This window comes from Vanessa cardui, chromosome 27 (assembly GCF_905220365.1).
Source record: "Vanessa cardui chromosome 27, ilVanCard2.1, whole genome shotgun sequence".
Taxonomy (NCBI): Eukaryota; Metazoa; Arthropoda; class Insecta; order Lepidoptera; family Nymphalidae; genus Vanessa; species Vanessa cardui.
Genome location: NC_061149.1, coordinates 3,038,725 through 3,058,666, shown reverse-complemented (window position 1 = coordinate 3,058,666; position 19,942 = coordinate 3,038,725). Strand labels below are relative to the sequence as shown.

The following is a 19,942-nucleotide window of genomic DNA, read 5'->3' as shown; positions in this document are numbered from 1 at the left end:
AGTTTATTTTTTAAATTTCTAAAGAAATAAAAAAAATAAAATAGATTAATATATATGTGAATACGAAATAAATATTTTTAAAACCAGAATAGGAAGAAGGCTAACCTCTAAAACAATTATCTTTAATTTACAATAACAATCAATCTACCACAAAAGAAAAACATTTAGTCTACAACAAAAATAACCATCAATAATCACATTACACTGTAATAATTATATTGGCGATCTCAATGTGTCAACCGCAAAACTCCCGCCCTTTTTTTTAAGGGAAGTAGCGTGACTTGACGCATATTTTGCTTGTTTTATTCCAACAATATATTTTAGAAATGGCTTGTAATGTGAGTTAGTGTGATATGTTGAAGATTCAACTTTGTTTTTTAATTTATTAAAAATCAAGTGTATTACATCATACAGCCAATAATTGACACTTAAAATTCGTAAGTACACAACGCTTATAAATTCAACATAGGAAATGATGTTATATAAATAGAAAAAATTGTAAGAATTACGATTTCCCGGAAAAGTAATTCATTATATATAATGATATAACAACATTAAGTACACCAATTTGAAATCTAGTTTACCATGAAACGTATAATATAAAATTATATCGATATACCTACGCGTTTAAAGATGTCTGCCTCGGTTTGTACATGCTTAGGGTTGCCAGGAGCAAAAATATATAACTCAGATTTCGAATTTTATTATGACAATATGCTTATCAACACAAGGTGGAAACTTTTTATTAAATAGCCAGCAAATTATTAAAATAGCTAGTGTTACACGCCCGCTTTGCTGACACAAACGTGAAAAAAAACAACGGAATATAAAAAACTAGCGTCACGCCCCGGCTTCGCACGCGTGCAATAATATGACATCACAATGGAAACCTTTAAAATTATTAGTGTTTCTTTACTAAATTTGTCCATGTATTATATATAAAAACCTTCCTCTCAAATCACTGTATGTATTAAAAAAATTCGCATCAAAATCCGTTGCGGAGTTATAAAGACTTTAGCGTACATAGGAATATAGGCGCAGAGAAAGCGACTTTTTTTTAAACATACTCAACAAAATATTTCTCTAGCAACACTCACTATACCCAAACATACGTTTATAAAATTGTAATCTTCCTTGATAAAAATTCAAAGACTCAAAAAATGATTCTTAGTTTCATCTTATTCTTAATCTGCAGCTAAGTTTTAAATTTTGTTTTTAAATAAAATATTTTTTTTTTTGTTATCTGTGAACAAAACTCGCAATATAAATTCTGTCCACCTTAGCTCTGTAAAATTTTAAGAATGTAATAAATTAAAACAGCGATGATCAGTGGCGTAGCTATTGTAGGGCCACGTGGTGGAGTGCACCAAGGCCCCGGAGTTCAGGGGGCCTTTAAACTAAACCTTAAGCTTCACGCTCACGACCCTGCCCACAAGATTTCTTATTTGGTATATATAATTTTAAATAATCAATTATTACTTAAAGAGGGATGGGAAAGAGGGGGTGAAGGCCCTATTTTTTTATGGACCGGGGCCTTTCCTGACATCGCTACGACACTGACGATGATCGTCTATTTACATAATTGTATCTTCTTAGATCTTGGTTAATTTCGATCGCATATCACTTAAAACCTTTTTGAATATCAAGACTGATCGACCAATAACAGACGCCATTTATATTAAAAAAAAAAGGAATAAAACAGAAATTGCGATTCCAAAATTGAATATATTAAATTCGTTAGATAGAACTATAGGGTTACGTAACGTTTTACGATTTTATAATTAAGCCGACAAAGGCAGTGAAACTCCTTAATAACTTACATAATATACAAAAGAAAACACGGTTTTTTAGTAATATTCAAAAGAGACGCCATCATTGTTTCAAACGGTTCATGTTATGTGAAGTTCTTGCGAATGCTCACGACGGGTAAGTCTTTACCTGTTACGTTTGCTCTCTCGAGTTTATTATCTTAAATAGCTGTGCCCGCGACCTTGTACGCGTTTGAATTTAACAAAAAATAATAATATTGTAGTCTAAGTTACTCCTTATTATATCAGTTATCTGCCAGTGAAAGGCCCGTCATCGGTCCAGCCGTTCCAGAGATTAGCCGGAACGAACAGTCAAAAAAAATGTAAAAAATGTTATTTTGGTATATGTACCGTGTATTGAGTAAAAAGGACTATTATATTACAAACAGACACTCCAATTTTATTACATGTATAGATGAATACTATTAAAAAGTTGTATTAAATCAAGTTCTAAAAGGAGATCGTGCTTTTTTGCTTTGATGATGCACCAAATCTATACACTCGACTTAATATTACAATCAAGAGTTATTATTTGGTCACTTATAGTCTTTACTTAATAGATAGTTAGCTATATATGTAGATAAATCATTATATCTTTTATCTTTTGTCTATATTCAACAGAAATCCTTTAAAGAAATAATGAACACCGTGTCGATGTACTAAACGATTAACGGTAAACTCATGTCGTGTGTGAGGGAGATGGTTATATGTTTGTGTGAATTGGTGTGAAAGGGACACGTCTAACCTCGGACATTTTATGGATCTAACAAACGGATTTGCAAATTCTTGCAAGATTATTTTACACTTAGCATCCGTGGGGTTTGTTTTTACATATTTATATATTATATGTATTTTTAATTATGTATTAATTTATCTTCAATTATTTTTTATAAACATTTTGATTTTTAACTCATTTTATTCTGACAGGCAGAATGGCGAGATTCCCGAGCTTTTAAATTTAGTCTAACATGAATATTAAAAAAGTATATATGTATATATTATTTATAATGTGTATTGTACTTACACATTATAGGTTATTCGAGTACCACTATTTTATTAAATGAAATGGCATCATTGGTTTATAGTTAATAAATTTTGTAGTTACACTTTTCTTTGGAGTATATACTAAATATTAACAAGCCTTTTATATACCCAATATTTCACACATTCTATACAAGTAATACTCAGTGTTGGTATTCCAATTTAAAGCCCGAGTAAGTCACCGTAACTACAGTCACAAGGGACATAATATTGGTCCCAAAGTTGGTGGCGTATTGGTGCTGTGTGAGAATGGTTATTTTTTTTACACTGCCAATGTCTTTAGGCAAAGGTAACTTTGCCCGAGCACCTATCAGATTTTATAAAAAAATTCAAGCCTTTATTTTTATACCTACACATAAATATATTCTAAATAATTCATTTTACTATTTTTAAATCATAATACTGTAACTTTAGTTCCAGAATTATTTAACGTAATAATGTTATAGTTTCTGAACGAAAATAGGCAACGCAATAAGTATGATGGGTTATAGCTTAACAAAAGCATGTTTGAATGAGTTTCTGTTAAACGAAGGACGTTTAAGTAGTCAAGTGGAGAAGGGATCTTGTATGATATCACTGCTTAGGTAGCTACGGCTAGGGCCGGCAATACGAAAGATAATGGATTTTGAATTTGGAACGTTCCTTGATTGAATTTTTTTTTTAATATTTAGGTTATGAATGATTTAAGAATTATTTTAAGTAGCATGACACATTTTATGTCATATTTTTTAGGAAATAAAATTTTTCCTGATAATTTATTTACAATTATTAATTTAATTCTGTGCGTAGAAAAAAGACAACCAACTTTAATTTAAACATTAATTAAAAATTTTTCGTCAGCAATTTACAATTAAAAAAACTGCATATAGATAAAAAAAGTGTAATATGTATATGTCTATTGTTGAGTTTGACTTTTAGCAAACAGACACATAAATTCGTACCTACTTATTTAAATGTTCATTTGACGTTTTAACTGTCATATTTTTTTTTATTTTTGCTTGTCCTACTGATGGGGCCAAGGTCAAGTCAAGGAAGACTATCTAACTACGCAGACATATAAAAATCAAAATATACTTTATTCAAGTAGACTTTTACATGCACTTTTGAATCGTCATTTAACAACTAAATTAAGTAAAGCTACAAACGGTTCGGAAAGTAGATTCTACCGAGAAGAAGCTCGTTAGTTACTCTTTTACTACATTTAAATATAAATAATATGCCTTCTTTACTAATGTATTTTTAACAAATGATTTAAATTTATGAAACGGCAAAGTTAAAAAATTCTCACATGTATAGTATACATGAGCGCTATGGGGCAGGAGCAAAATGCTTCCGTGCTTTCTGATGCATGGAAATGTACACATAACTAATGTCCAGGCTCGACGTTGCTTCGGAGATATTATTCGACAAAAAAAAGGAATAATGTTACCTGAGGCTTGAACCCAGGACATCTCTATCTATGGCATAATCCCTGGTAACAATACCTGTGAACAATTTACTCTGTTGTCATAATTTAAGGTCAGTGGCGGCCTTAGGGGGTGGCGAACAGGGCAATCGCCCGGGGCCTCGCGCTTGAAGGGGCCTCGCGCGAGGCGAGGTCCCTTCATGCACCAAAGAAATAAATTTTCTTACTATATTTTTATTTATTTAAGACTTTTGATTTTGTTCCTGATTTTGTGTATGAAGGAAACGATGACATTATCTCGGTGCTGAAATACATAATAGAAAACAAATAATAATGTAAACTGAAGTTTACCCCACTATCAAAATAGTTCTGCGAAATTGTTCTGTTTCTGAGTGGCTGTACCCTTATAGAGATACTAACCACGCTGGAAGAGAGGTCTATAAATTTGCAATATATTATGGCCTCTCCCAGCTCGTCCACGAACCCACTCGTATTCCAGGTATCGTGGGCCACACTGAGTATTGCCTAGACCTTCTGCTGACAACCGATCCCGACAGATATTCGGTTTCCGTTTCACCACCACTCGGAACATCGGATCATTGTGTGGTAAAATCTGTGTCACACAATGTGTGTGTGTGTACTCGCCTCTTGACACTAGCCCCAAAGGCACTAGGCGAGTGTGGAGATACAAGTTGGCGGATTGGGACGAGATGCGTCATTTTTTCGCTTCTTATTGTTGGAAACAGGTCTGTTTTTCTTCTAAAGATCCATCGTGCTGCGCAGATGCTGTCTCCAGTGTGACTTATCAAGCTATGGAGTATTTTATTCCTTTTGCTGAAGTATCCCTTGAGACCAAAGCTCGCCCTTGGTATAATGCTGAATGTCTCTCAGCTGAAAAGCGTAAGCATGAAGCCTATTTGTCTTGGGTTGATGCTCGTAAAAGCAAAGCATTGGACCTTCAGTCTAAGAAGAAAAAATACAACGCAGCTACTGAATATTGTAAAAAAGCGATAAGCAAAGCTCATTTTGACCACATTAGCCGTATAGGGGGAAAATTAGCTTCTTTTTCCTCAGCGGTTGAGAAAAACTTCTGTCGCTCTTCGCTGCCTCCTCTCCGCAAACCTGACGGATCCCTGGCCCACACCGCTAAGGAGAAAGCAAATTTTTTTGCCAATCTCTTCGCGGAGTATTCTCGTCTGGATAGCAATGGCAAGCGTCCACCTCAGTTACCTCCGTTTGGTCCTAAAATGAACGCCGTTAAAATACACCAAAAAGAGCTCTGTGACTAGATATGTGATTTCCTGAGAGAACGATCGATTCGAGTTGTCTTGGATGGCTCTTCTTCCGATCTAACGGCAATCAATGCTGGGGTACTTCAGGGATCTGTTCTCTCTGCTACCTTGTTTCTGCTGCACATAAACGATCTTCTAACACCCGGTATTATTAGCTACGCCGATGACAGCACTGTAGTTGAGAGGTACATGTCCAACTCGCGAGCCAGTCCAGATGAAATACGGTCCTTGAGAGTCCATGATTGAACGGGTAAACGTGACTTTGCAGTGGGTGACGCCAATCTTGTCCATTTCAACCCTTCCAAAACATAAGCGTGTCTTTTCTCCGCAAAAAAGAGTAACTTCGATTTAACACCCACCTTCGAAGATGTACCCTTACTGATCACAGACCATCTAGGGCTTGTAGGTATTACCATCACCTCTAAACTCAACTTTGGCCAACAAATCGAGTCTATGGCACAAGCGGCATCCAAGAAAATTTCAATCCTTTCAAAAGTTCGGCGGTACTTCAGCTCTGAACAGCTGCTTAATCTTTACACTGCACAAGTTCGATCATGCATGGAGTACTGCAGTCATCTCTTAGACGGTGCAGCCAAATATCATCTGGAAGCTTTGGACTCAGTTGACCGAAGAGCCCGTAGGTTAATTAACGACGAAAAGCTCTCAAATAGCAGACTGCACACCCTTGAGCATCGTCGCCGAGTGGCCAGCTTAGCGGTTTTTTATAAGATGCACTTTGGAGAGTGCTCGAAGGCTCTTTTTGAACTGATAGAACCATCTCCATTCCTTTATCGGACATCTAGGCGCAGACAAAAGTTTCATCCATTCATTGTTGACATACCCAAAAGTCGAACTAAACGATTTGTCAACTCGTTTTTGGTAAGAGTCGCTAAGATTTGGAAAGACCTGCCTGCGTCTATTTTTTCCTGATAAATTGAACTCCGGAGCCTTTAAGAGTAGAGTGAACAGGTTTCTTTTGGATGGGCGTGAACCCCCTCGTCTTCATCTACACTTTCCATCAGGTGAGATGGAAGACAAACGCCTATTCCATATAAATATGTAAAAAAAAAGATCATTGCCACAACACCTGTTACGGTTGCGTCTGCTGAAAGGAGTTTTTCGAGGCTCAAAATTTTTAAAACATATTTAAGAAATTCAATGACACAAGATCGACTTTCAGCTCTTGCTATTCTGTCAATCGAAAATGACGTAGCTCATTCGTTAGATTATTGTAATTTTGTAAATCTCTCAATGTAAGTAAAATATTTTAAAACTCAACATTTATTTATTATTACAACTTTAGCATTTCTTACCAAACAAAACGATTACCTATCAAAAAACCAGACCAACTTTCGCATCACATAGGTAGGTACTTTTTCGTAGGCCAAAGGGCCTCGCAAAGACCTATCGCCCTGAGCCTCGCAATGGGTAAGGCCGCCGCTGTTTAAGGTTATATAAAAAAAGTAATATCGAAATCAGTTTATCGACTAACAGGCGCCATCTTGCCATAGATTACGACATATGAAGTGATGACAACCCTACTCAGATCTAAATTATAAAGATAAACCCTTGGCCGATTTCGTGCAACGTTGTTTCTTATTACAAATTAAAAACTGAAATATTTTCATATTTTGTACTGTTTGAGTGATTTTGTATATTATAATATTATTATATTTGAGTTTGTATAAATCTTTGTTATATATAAAATGAAGGAGAAATATAATATTATATATTGCATGGGTTTTGTATTAGGAATGGAAAAAGGAATGTATAGCAACAAGAATAAACTTTTTGGTAAGTAACTCTTTTTTGGGGCAATGTACTTACCTTATTAGAACAGGATTCCAGAAACTGTTCAACAATATTCAATTAGAAAATTCAAAAGAATCGTTAAAGAGCGTTTGTGTGCTAAAGGATATTACAACACTAATCTAGTTGACTGCACACCTTGGGAATGAGATGATCGCTTCCAGGCTGTTTGAAATAACAAAAATATGTTTGTTTGTTGTTTGTATGAGTCGAGATGGCCCAGTGGTTAGAACGCGTGCATCTTAACCGATGATTGCGGGTTCGAACCCAGGCAAGCACCGCTGATTCATGTGCTTAATATGTCTTTATAATTCATCTCGTGCTCAGCGGTGAAGGAAAACATCGTGAGGAAACCTGCATGTGACAAATTTCATAGAAATTCTGCCACATGTCTATTCCACCAACCCGCATTGGAACAGCGTGGTGGAATATGTTCCAAACCTTCTCCTCAAAGGGCGAGGAGGCCTTGAGCCCAGCAGTGGGAATTTACTGGCTATTGTTGTTTTTGTTGTATGTTTGTTATTGTATATGAACATGAAATTAAAAAAAAATAGATTCCGCTAAGTTTCTTTCGCCGGTTCTTCTCAATTGCTCAGTTAAATTTCGAAACGGTGGTAAATTTTTGACTTTTGATTGACTGAACGTTTATAATTAATGTAAAAATAAATTATGAATTATCATATTATGAAAGCCGGACGTATGGTTTTAATTATTATTTCGTTTCCTCCCGTCTAATCTGTCAATTAATGACAGTTCATTTAACATCGCTTAAAAATCCATTAAACTAAGAATTAAATTGAATTGAATTGAAAAATCAAACTTGATCCATTAAGTTAAATATTAAACTTTAAAGAAGTGAATTTGAAATATACAGCTCTATTTTTTTTTTTATTTTAAATAATTAAAGTCAAGGGCTACATGAAAATAAAGACATTTCTTAAAAAAAAAATTCTTCAGAATTAATCAAAACACTGTAAGCTTTTTTATAAATGCTAATTAAAAAAAAAACAATGAATCATTTATGTTATGATATAATTCGATTGTATTAAATCTTTTCTTATTGTTTTCATTATATATTTGGGAAATCGTAACGCATTTTTATTTATAAAAGGTACGAACCATTATGCCGTCTAATTTGCATTTGCCTACTTTCACTTATTCATAATATATTATAAATAAATAAAACAACGAAGAAATACTACTTACAAAATATTGAAGCTCATTTTTTTGAGTAAAGTTAAAGTATTTTAAAGTAATGTTAAGTAACAGCCTTATTTATTGCATGCTTTAAACTACTGTATAATAAAACTATTGTATAATATAAAAATAATAGTATGATAACAGAAATAACAGACCTCATCAATATTTAAATTGTATTCTTTGCATAGCTATTACCTAAAAAAAAGATAAATGTCATCATCGTATTGACAGAAATGTCAATGTCAATTTTATTTTTTAATTGATGATTCATCCCTATTCAGCCTAAGCTATTTAGTTTAGTATTGAATTGTATTCAGCCTAATGAAACATTAGGCATAGTGTGTATAATTAGAAAACAAAAGGAAAGTCAAAGGGGAAAGTAACATTATGGTTGACCAATTATAGACAGAGCTTGATACCCCGCTCACGTAGTGAAGAAAGTGTGACCAGTTTAGTCTGATATTAAGGATATAAAGTATTTTATACCGGGGCTTTGTCGCTTGCTGAATGTAAGGTAGTGTGCTGTATACCTACCCTACCTACCTAGACACACAGACGTATCACCAATCAATTTGAACGAATACTTAACATTTTATAACAATAACTATTTTAACACGGTTAATAAGTTTAAATAAAATGAATAGATAAATAGTAGATACCTTCGTAAATCATATTTTACGCATAGAAGTCCTTTGAAATCCCTAACCTCAAGAGTCATTGCGAATAAAATCCTTGTTCAAAAATTAGCAACTATTTAAAAAAAAAATATTTAAAACGAATCTTCTTTTCAATGACTTCCTTTGACAGTTATTTAAAAAAAGAACATTTCAATACCAATACTTGCTATAAATATCACATGTCAGAATGATAAGCGTATTAGAAAACGCTTATTATTGAAATACGTACAAACGGTTTGTTTTTAAACAAAAAATAATGTTTTCAAACATTAGCGCTCTGTGTTTAGAAGGTCGCGACCTTGATAACATGTTTAGTTGTTATTATTTGAACTAGATGGCGCTGATGACGTTACACATATAATTATATATATCAATATGAACCTTCTGCATTAATAAATATACCTACTTATGTTTTTAACTGAAGTTAACCTATGTTTGCGGGTTGAAACTCAGATAAGCAACTCTGAACTTTCATGTTTAAGCGTTTGATGTATAAAAAAATTATCCCTTACTCTTTGGTGAAGGAAAACATCTTGAGGCAACCTGTATATCATCTGTATGTGTCATATATACATACATCGGCCCTAGGCGTGTTCCGGTGAACCGGGGCTTAGTCTAGGAAACCATCTTTGTGGGTCTCGCCGGAACGCTGAGTTTCTTACGCCGGTTCTTCTCAGGGTATTTTCTTTTCCGAACCGGTGGTACCGTTTCAATTGACCATCAATAAGATGGTGTAATACTTCTATATTGAATTATTTATTTGAGCCTTTTTTACGCGTTCAGCGTTAAAAAAAGGTTCCATATCCCTACGGCTCTGTAAATTGGGTCACGTGTACCAGCAAAGATTTTACAAGATTCTGAAACAAATCTTTGTTAAGACAATTAGATTTTTTGTATGGTTTACTTTTTTTCTATTACTACGGTAATTTATATATAGTGGTCAGTCGAATCACGACTGATATATACACGCACACTAGTAAAGCAGTTTGACGTTTGGTGATTGTCAAGGCCCCACTTAAACCAGGGACTTTAAACAGCGATCCCGTGACGCCCCTCGAAGAGACTGAGTGGGTACCGCGGCTTCTCTTAGTGGGTATTCCGGCGCATTCGACAAACTCCCACCACCGTATCCCCTACTTTATGTTTTCCAGCTAAAAAAAAGGTACTCTAGACAAAATCCTTGCCTAAATGGGAAATCAAAATACTGCTATGAATAGGTTAACCAATACACCGATAAGTCATATAATACAGACAGTCAAAAAGTTTATTATTTAAAAATAAAAACATTTAAATATAGAAACAAATACATTTAAATTTAGAATACTCAACACGAAAGGAACAGTGCGTATTTTATTGCCACAGATAACAGTATAATAGCGAAACGAATGTTCCCGGAAATCGGTGTTTTGTTCGTACTTTACCGGAAACAGTTCGGTTATTCACGATACATTGATAATAAAGATAAGATGACTAGAGGATTTAATCTGCAGTAGTTTCCTCCTAATGTTATGTTCCGGCTACACGACACTAAAACTTCGAGACAAAGAGACTTAAAAATCTATTAAAACAATAAACAATATGGCCGTCTTTGAATAATTTTTAGTATAATCTACAACCTGGATCGATATGAAAATTGTAAGAGCCTACGAAAAGAAATTTTAATTATATTTTCATTTGTTTTATTGCATTTATCATGTTATTATAATTTTTGAACAAAATATCAAAGGAAACAAAATAAAACAATAAAATACCAATAAAAATAAAGTCATCAACGCGTTGCCATCATACATCAGCAGAATAATTTGCACCTACGCAGTTATACGTCATAACGAAAAAAAAACGTAATTATTCTTGCTTTATTATCACCATAATCATATATATTTATACCTAAGTTATATATATTTACACTTTGACGACTAACAAAAAGCTGCTTTTTTTTAATTCATCTGACGTAAAACAAACAAATGACGTTCTTTTTTTTTAATTTAGCAAATTAAATGTCATGTTCAAGGAAGACATTTGCGGGGTGTAATATAAAGAAAAAGTGTGGCCGTATTCGTGATTACATAAGCGAACTCCTTAGTAAAAAAAAAAGTTATTTAAGATTCATTCAAATTTCTATATTCACACTAGTTTCCGCGTCGTCTTCGCTTGCGTGTGGAGCACGTGTAGGTACTCTGTCCTTTTCTGATTTATAATGATCGGTTGAGTAGGTAATACGTGAAAGCGTTACAAACAAACTCACTTTCGTATTTATAATATGGATCTGGAATCTCATTACGCTTAATGGTCAGATTAAAACTATCACTGATTTGATTTTAATAACATTTATACTAATATCATCATTACATAGTATAAAACAAAGTCGCTTACTGCTCTTTGTCCCTATGTAAGCTTAGATGTTTCAAATTACGCAACGGATTTTGAGGCGGTTTTATTTTTGCGTGATTCGAGAAGAACATTTTTGTATGTAACATGGACATATACTAAATAAACAAGAAAAAACTATAGTATACTTAGTGTCCATTGCACCCCAGGGCGTCACGGTAGCATGGGTAAGCGATCCCGTGACGTCCACCGAAAGACGGAGAGGGTACCGCCGGTTTTTTAGTGGGTAAACCTGGCGTACTTGGGCGCACTCGGCGTCCAGGGCTCCGATGAGTCACACCCCCCCCCCCCACTTTCCATCACGTGGGGGAAGCGCGTAATGCGTTTTTCCAGCGAGAGAAAAAAGAAGTTTCCATTGCACCCGAAGCCAGGGTAGATCGCTAGTATTATAACTACAAATATGTCTCTTGTTTTAAGTTTTTTCCACAGAACCGAATTGGAAGTGAATATTAAACCCAAAGGAAAGACATAGGCCATCTAACACTCACTGACTGACCCTTCAAACACAGTATTACATACATATATATTTATATTATTCATTAAAAGAGTACTTTTTAGAAAGAAACGCCTGGCGTTAGGCTTCATCATAGGACACTAAATACTGTAAATTGCACATTTACAACAGCATTGTAAATCTGTTTATTTGAAAAGAGCAACTATGCGATATTCTTGCCGTTTCTTCTCGCTAGAAGCTGATTTCCGAAACGGTGGTAGTATTTAATTGTTGACGATTCAAAAACGCTTCATTGTAAAGTTTACTTGAATAAAATTGATTTGATTTGATATACTAATAGTCGCCTATGGCTTCGCACGCGTATTAGGGTGTCGGTTGTCATGTGTCAGACAAAGAAACCTACATATTTACTTTCTTGGAGTTCAAGTTTATTTGTGAAAGAGAGACAGACAAACAGGGATCCTTTCAAATTTGTAGTATTAATATAGATTATTCATCTTAACCGATGATTGCGGGTTCAAACCCAGGCAAGCACCGCTGATTCATGTGCTTAATTTGTCTTTATAATCCATCTCGTGCTCAGCGGTGAAGGAAAACATCCTGAGGAAACCTGCATGTGACAAATTTCATATTGTATAAATTCTGCAACATGTGTATTCCACCAACCCGCATTGGAACAGCGTGGTGGAATATGTTCCAAACCTTCTCCTCAAAGGGAGAGGAGGCCTTTAGCGCAGCAATGGGAATTTACAGGCTGTTGTTGTTGTATAATTACAACAATACCGGTATTTATGTACTGTATTATTATTATATCGTACTGCGTAATTTGTTTATTTTTTAATCTCATAACATTATTAATTCTGGGTAATTTTTTGGGGCGTCAACACTATCGCCCAAGTGACGAGTTTTGTTTTGTACGGAATACCCTGATACCTACTTTTGTGAGTCTGGCGTTATTATCTGGTAAATACAGTTAGTGACGTTGTACGGGAAACGGAACAGCTTTATGCGATAGCGTAACAGTTCTTTTTTTAAATGAGAAATATTTTTTTGCGACAAGATCTGAATTATAAGTTCTAATTTTAAAAAGGAGTTTTCATGTGACGTTAATTGTTATTTTTATCATCTGTGGTAATTGAATGTTATTTTGTTATTACATTGTTCTAAGTACTTTAATGTTAATTCTGATTTTTAAATAACACGTTCTTAGTACACCCTTTTTTTAAAATATGCTTAAAAATGATTACACCAGGCATTTTGTTTAGCGGATATTTGAATAAAGTATATTTTATAAGAATACAATATAAAACACTCATATACGTATTAAATAACTATAAAGTTAAGGAAATCTCTTTTATAATGCAATATTTAAGCGTATCGAAAACAACTTTTGTTTAACGAACTTTCATATTTTTCATGTTGTTCTAGAAAGATCGAAACTTATTACAGATAGAATTGAAACAGGAGGTCATAAATTGATAATATTACATATTAATATCACACAATCACATTACTAAGTATTTTATTTCCTAATGTCTTCCACAGATTATAAAAACTGTCTTTCATTAAATACAGATAAACATACTATTTAAAAAATATTTAAGTCAGAAATTATTGATATAGCATAACACGGCGGCTTAATACTTGCTAAATAAAGTACATTATTACGTAAATGAAGAAATCCGGAACAGAGTAAATGTAAAGCGGATACATTGCGTATAAAAATGTTTGCGTGTGTGAAATATTACACAGTCTATGCGCATACGGCTGCTAGGATATGATTTATGATTTTTCATATAAAATGTTTTATAAATGTCCAACGTATTAAATTACGCACAGATAAAAAATATAAAAAACTTAGAATGTTTTTATTTAGCAAAAATTTTTCTTTGTTTTCTAAGCTTTGTTATAGCTAAAAAATATAATGATTTATCTGTAGGTAGTTACATAAAAAAACGTTAAAATGTTTAGAGCGTTATTGCTTAAAACATTTCATTATCAATGACAGTAGACCGTCATATGTTATCTGAGCTCGCGTTCATCATTAGCATCAATAAAATAATCGGTCAGTTCTTCAGTGCATCACTGGCCGTCAGACGCGCTAGTTGTAACATTAAAAAAAAGTTACGTAACTAACATTTATTTAGACGTGATACGGACTTATAACTTTAAGCTTGAACACGTTGTGAACCTGTGATTTAAAAAAAAAAAGTTAAATAAAAAAATAGTAATGGCGGAAGGTGACGTGCCATTGGTGACGAGTTACGGCGGTAGCGAAATCGAATTTGGCGCGAATGGGAAAGTGTCAAAATCAAATTCAAGGTCAGTTTTTTTTTTGTAAAAAGTTTCTCACTAAAAAGGATTTATTGACGATTTTTTTTTTAAATATTTCTAAAGTTATTCAACTAGCAACAGTATTATTGTAATAGAGTGTACTCGTATTATTGTTTTGTTATGTTTACTCTTTAGACACGTTTGGCGTTTCTATGTTGTTGACACACTTGTCGATATTAGCGTAGAGGTCGTTTTTTTTTTGCTATACACGTAGAAACATAATGAGGTTATTATGTAAATATTATGTACGAAACTAAAGTTTTAAATTAATTGATTTAGATATAAAACTATAATATTAATCCACGTAAAAGTAAAAATTACCCAGTCATCTATAACCTTCGCTTTTAAAAAAAAAATAGTATATTGTATTAATTTGAAATTAATTGTATTTTACCGTTTTTTTTTTTTTTTTTTGTAGAAAATTATAATTATTTAAATTCATTAAATATGATTATAATTACGAGTCAAAGGTACAAATTACACAAATTGTAGTTGAATGTGTGCCGCGTGATTATGATCCAGCATGAAGGTTGTATATTTAAATAAATTAGAGATATCCACATAATTGTTCGTGAGATGCTACATAAACATCAGTTATTATGAACAAAGCAAACAATATTTTAATACATAATTAAATTGCAGTAATCTTTGTTATCTGCATGTTTATACATCATCTAAGATACCTACGCGTATTGAAGGTAGTTGTGCTTAAACGCAGTCCACTACAAAAGAATTAAAAAAAAAATTGACATGTTGTTCACGTTTTGTAATAATTTCTCCTTTTTTTTTAAGTTCATATAGCTTTAAGTCTTTGGTTATGATGATCTACATGATCTGTCAAACCGTTGTCCACTCAGTACACGCATGCTATATAGTAATGTAGTATGACATTTGATCTGTGTCAAGCATAGCTGACACGCACACCACGATAATAAAGGCCCTTTTGTTATTTTGTAGTTAGACACTTTCTAATTATATAAATAATAAAAACTTTAAGTAGGTATATATATACAGTGATTTATGATTACATCTCAAATAATTCATAAACATATTTATTTTACGTTAAGTTATAATTGAACTGTATTATATGCGAGCTTAGTCAGATTAATATTTAAGAAAAAAAAAAACAAAAAAGATGGCGGAGTTTTCAATGTCAGATAACAATTTTTCTCTCTAATGACGGCGAAGCTAATTAACAAGTCATATTTCATCATTCGTCAAAATAAATTCGTTTCATGAATAATATTATGGTTTTTTATTTTTTTTTTTTTAAACAAAAACAAACCACGATTCCTTACTCAACCTCTAACACACGTATTTATATCTAGAAGTTTCTATAGTGTTTGTAAAGAGATTTATACGATTACATAAAAAATATATGAAATATATATTGTTCAAGTGAAGTCTGTCTGTTGACATAGACAAATACAATGTAGATACAATATTTATCGTTGTAAAATTATTCAATTATCACGTAACTATTTGTTTCAATGCCTCATTAATTTATCTTACGAGTTTTAAACTAGTGAATGTATATTTTTAATTTATTACAATACAGCCAGGAGCAAATTAATTTATACGCTTTTATGTAAACCTTTTTTGTGATTTTGTGACACAGAATCCATGAACATGTGCTTTATGTAGATTAAAAAATAAAAAACCTGTCGTTAAGTGTGTGGGTGATCTCATATTTTTTACTCTGTATTTTGAAACTATTTGGGACCCGTTCGTTCAATCTCGTTCAATTTGGGTTATATACGCGTGTGTGAACATACCTTGATTACTTTACTGTTTCTTTTTTAAATTTAAAATAGACATATTGACTAATAGGCCAATGGTTCACAATTAATAAAGATTATACGGTAAGAAATATTAACCTAACCTAACAACATTAAAAATGGCACTTTCCCTGTCTAATAAAGATATTATATTCACCTTAATCGTCCCAAGAACTGAAACATAAAAGTACTATGTGTTGTAACATAAAAGTAATATGGGATGGACAAACCTTACCCCCACTACCCCCAGAGCCGGATTGGAGGGGCTCGTACTGAATGCTGCTAATTGCTATCCATATATATTGAACATTTTTTTTTTAATTTTGCAGACATATATAACACATACAGCCTATTCAAATCAAAGAACAACAAAATATTGAGCCCAACTATATTATACATTACTAACAGTTTTTGATTATTATATAATCAAAACCAAATTGACATTATATTGTCATTCAATACACCATTATTTTGTTATGAGTACTATCGATTAAATTCAAGCTCTCGAGAAATGACATCGCGTCAAATTGACGCCATCTTTATCTCTTTTGTGGTTGATTATTATGATTATCTGACTTGATCTTATGATTCTCATATATTAGAAAACACTAATTTACAGCAAATCCAGCTGATATTCTGAAGCTGTAGTTCCTGTACCACCTAATAACAACAAAATAACTAATCAACACCGTAAATATGATGTCACTTACGCTCCAAGCTAGAGTAATATCAAAATCAAAATAAACTTTATTCAAGTGGGCTTTTACAAGCACTTTTGAATCGTCAATTAACAATTAAGTGAATCTACCACCGGTTCAGAAAGTAGATTCTACTGAGAAGAACCGGCAAGAAACTCATTAGTTACTCTTTTCTATATATAACTAAGAATTAGCTTATTTAAAAATAACCGTGAAGGATATTGATGTAAGTTATTTTATAAATAAATTGAATCATTAAATGTCTTATTAAAAACCTTTCCAGGTTTAGAATTTGAATAAATGTATAAGTAGTATTTTATGCGGATATTTATAATAATGTAATCCATTAAGCGTTTCCGTATATATTATACGAACGTTGTGGTTTTCGCGCCAACATTGGTTACGCTTAGGATAATGGAATTAATTCGCAGGCTTTCATTTATCAGCTCCTAGATCCGTGCTTTTTATTGTGCTACCAATACTTCATAATTAGTAACAGCCTTTAAATTTCCCACTGCTGGGCTAAGGCTCCTCTTCCATTAAGGAGAGGGTTTGGAACATATTCCACGACGCTTTTCTAATGCGGGTTGTTGGAATGCACATGTGGCAGAATTTCGATGAAATTAGACACACGCAGGTGTCCTCACGATGTTTTTCTTCACCGCCGAGTACGAGATGAATTATAAACACAAATTAAGCATATATATATAGTGGTGCCCGCCTAAGATGCACGCGTTCTAACCACTGGGCCGTCTTAGTTCTCATCATTAACTAGCATAAAACAAAATCGTATAGCGCTGTCTGTCCCTATGTATGTCTTTAAAATTGCACAACGGATTTTAAAGCGGGTTTTTTTTAATACATAGTTGATTCAAGAGGAATGTTTATGTGCATAATACATGCCCAATATAGTAGAGAATGACTGACAAACTGTAAACATTGTAAGACATTCTGCAGTAAGTATATTTAGTATCAGCATCATAGAGGCGGGTCTCTAGTATTATATATAACTCATGTCTATATATATTTTTTAAATGAAACTAAGCAGTTTATTGATAACGATACATATGTTACGTAGGCGAGGAAATTGTATGGGACGAGACATATTTCCGTTTGTAGGATCCGTTCCGAAGGATACATCGATATCGGTGTTTTTATTTATTTTGCACTTTAAACTTACCAGAGACAAAAAAAGAGTCAAATGAAACCTAATCTCTCAGCATTATCAAGCAGAAATATTTAGTCGTTCAAAATACTTGGTGGTAGGGTTTTGTGCAAGTAGTTTGGTACCACCTACTCACCATGTATTCTACAATAAATAGCAGTACACTGTTGAAAGGTGAGTGAACTAGTTTAAATAAAGGCACACACAGGACATAACATATTTGGTCCCAATGTTAGTGGCGTATTCGTCACGTAAAAGATGGTTAATTGGTGCGCCTACAAAATGCACATGCACTATTGAAAAAATAGAAAATATAAACAGAAACAATTCACAAGGCAATAAAATAGATTTTGGGTTTTGTGTAGGGCAACACAGTAAGAGTCTAAGATTGGGCGCTTTAATTGTCCTTTTCTCGAGAAAGAACGGTAAGTTCTTTACCATCGTATGATATATAACGTCTTAAAAATTGGTAATGCAGACACCATTAATATTAGAAAAGGTTTTATTGTCAACACAGAGAAACAAGTGAGAGAGTTGTCATAATAACTTGAAACTATGGTCATTATTAGAGACCCAATAATTGTTAATCGTTTAAGTAAGTTATAATGGGCATTATGTAAGACCCATTAAATATGTATTTCAATTTATGGCATTGCGTTTATAGCAATAGTTAGTTACATTACGTGAAACTTATTAAATGTGTATTTTATTTTATGAAATCAATTATAACGATAGCTCTAATTATGTACATGTTATTTTATGAAATCGATTTTAACGACAGGTCTAATAAAGCATAGGTGTAATGAGAATAAGAAAATATGCCTTTGTGGCCAAATGGTCAGGAAATTTTAAAGTAGCTGATAAATACCAAGTTGTCCGTGACATCCACGATTTATGTATTTCAAAAATGCAGAGGATTTAATGGCATGGCTGCTCCAGACATATGTCAGATTGCTGACCCTATACTTCCTGTAAATCATGGAAAGTTGACTCTTGACGCACTATTTGAGCATTTACTAACAAAAATCACTAATCAAGTTTTGCTGTGTAAATCGGCCTCCTTAAAGGCAAAGTCGTTACGGACGTGCAAATGTCGTTTTAGAAAGAAACATAATAAAATTAATGGAAATCGTGTCTTATAAATCGATGTAATATTCTTTGATATGTAATTTCATTAGAAACAGTCTTTAAAGAGTAATTTCTTGTGTCATAAACTTTCGCGCTTTTAATATTAGCAATTTATAACGTTTTATTTATAAAAAGTCAATGAACGATCTTATTTGTACAATAAATATACTTTTATCAGTACAATGAAATAAAAATTGACGTCTGGTATTATTTATACGTTCTCATTGATGCATTTAATCAATACATTGTTATTTTGAACTATAAATGTTTGTTTTTAATTACAACTTTAATTAATTTTAATAGGAATTATTTTAAGGAATAACGTATCGTTAATTATTACCGGATATGATTTTCTTGTAATAATAATAAATCATTTTGTGCTTATAAATAAATTAAATATACAAAATTACGTTTCTTCTTACCTGTTAGATACTCAATGTATTAAAGAGGTAAGGAGATGTATCTCATAGGAAAAAGCGTCATCGAAAAAAAGAAAAAAGGGTTCTAGAAATTGCCAGAATGATAGCGTCATTCTGCCAATTTGCAATAAGATATTACCGGTAATTATCATTTATGCTTTTATTATGGTTGACAAATTTGATTAGCAGAATAATCTGAAATAAGCGTCGATGTCTAACTTTCATTTCGTATTAGCGAGTTCCTTCACATCTAGTAGCGCACACATTATCCATATATTTCTTTAATTAGACTTTTTATTGATATAGTGGACTTACTCTGAGCCCTTGTAATGGTCTTATATTAAAG

General features: G+C 32.9%; 1 protein-coding gene across 4 annotated transcripts in view; it reads left to right on the top strand.

Annotated features, from left to right (window-relative positions):
* LOC124541216 (PTB domain-containing adapter protein ced-6) overlaps positions 1-19,942 on the top strand; it is a 94,015-nt gene that overhangs the window by 17,274 nt on the left and 56,799 nt on the right. The window contains exon 1 of one of the 4 annotated variants that reach the window (XM_047119092.1): positions 14,137-14,396. The exons of 2 other annotated variants lie outside the window; for them this stretch is intronic. In XM_047119092.1, the coding sequence (XP_046975048.1) occupies positions 14,305-14,396 (92 nt within the window). In that variant the 5' untranslated portion in view covers positions 14,137-14,304. Of the gene's footprint in view, positions 1-14,136; positions 14,397-19,942 lie in introns of those variants that run through there. One more of the 4 variants, XM_047119088.1, reaches the window with a different exon arrangement.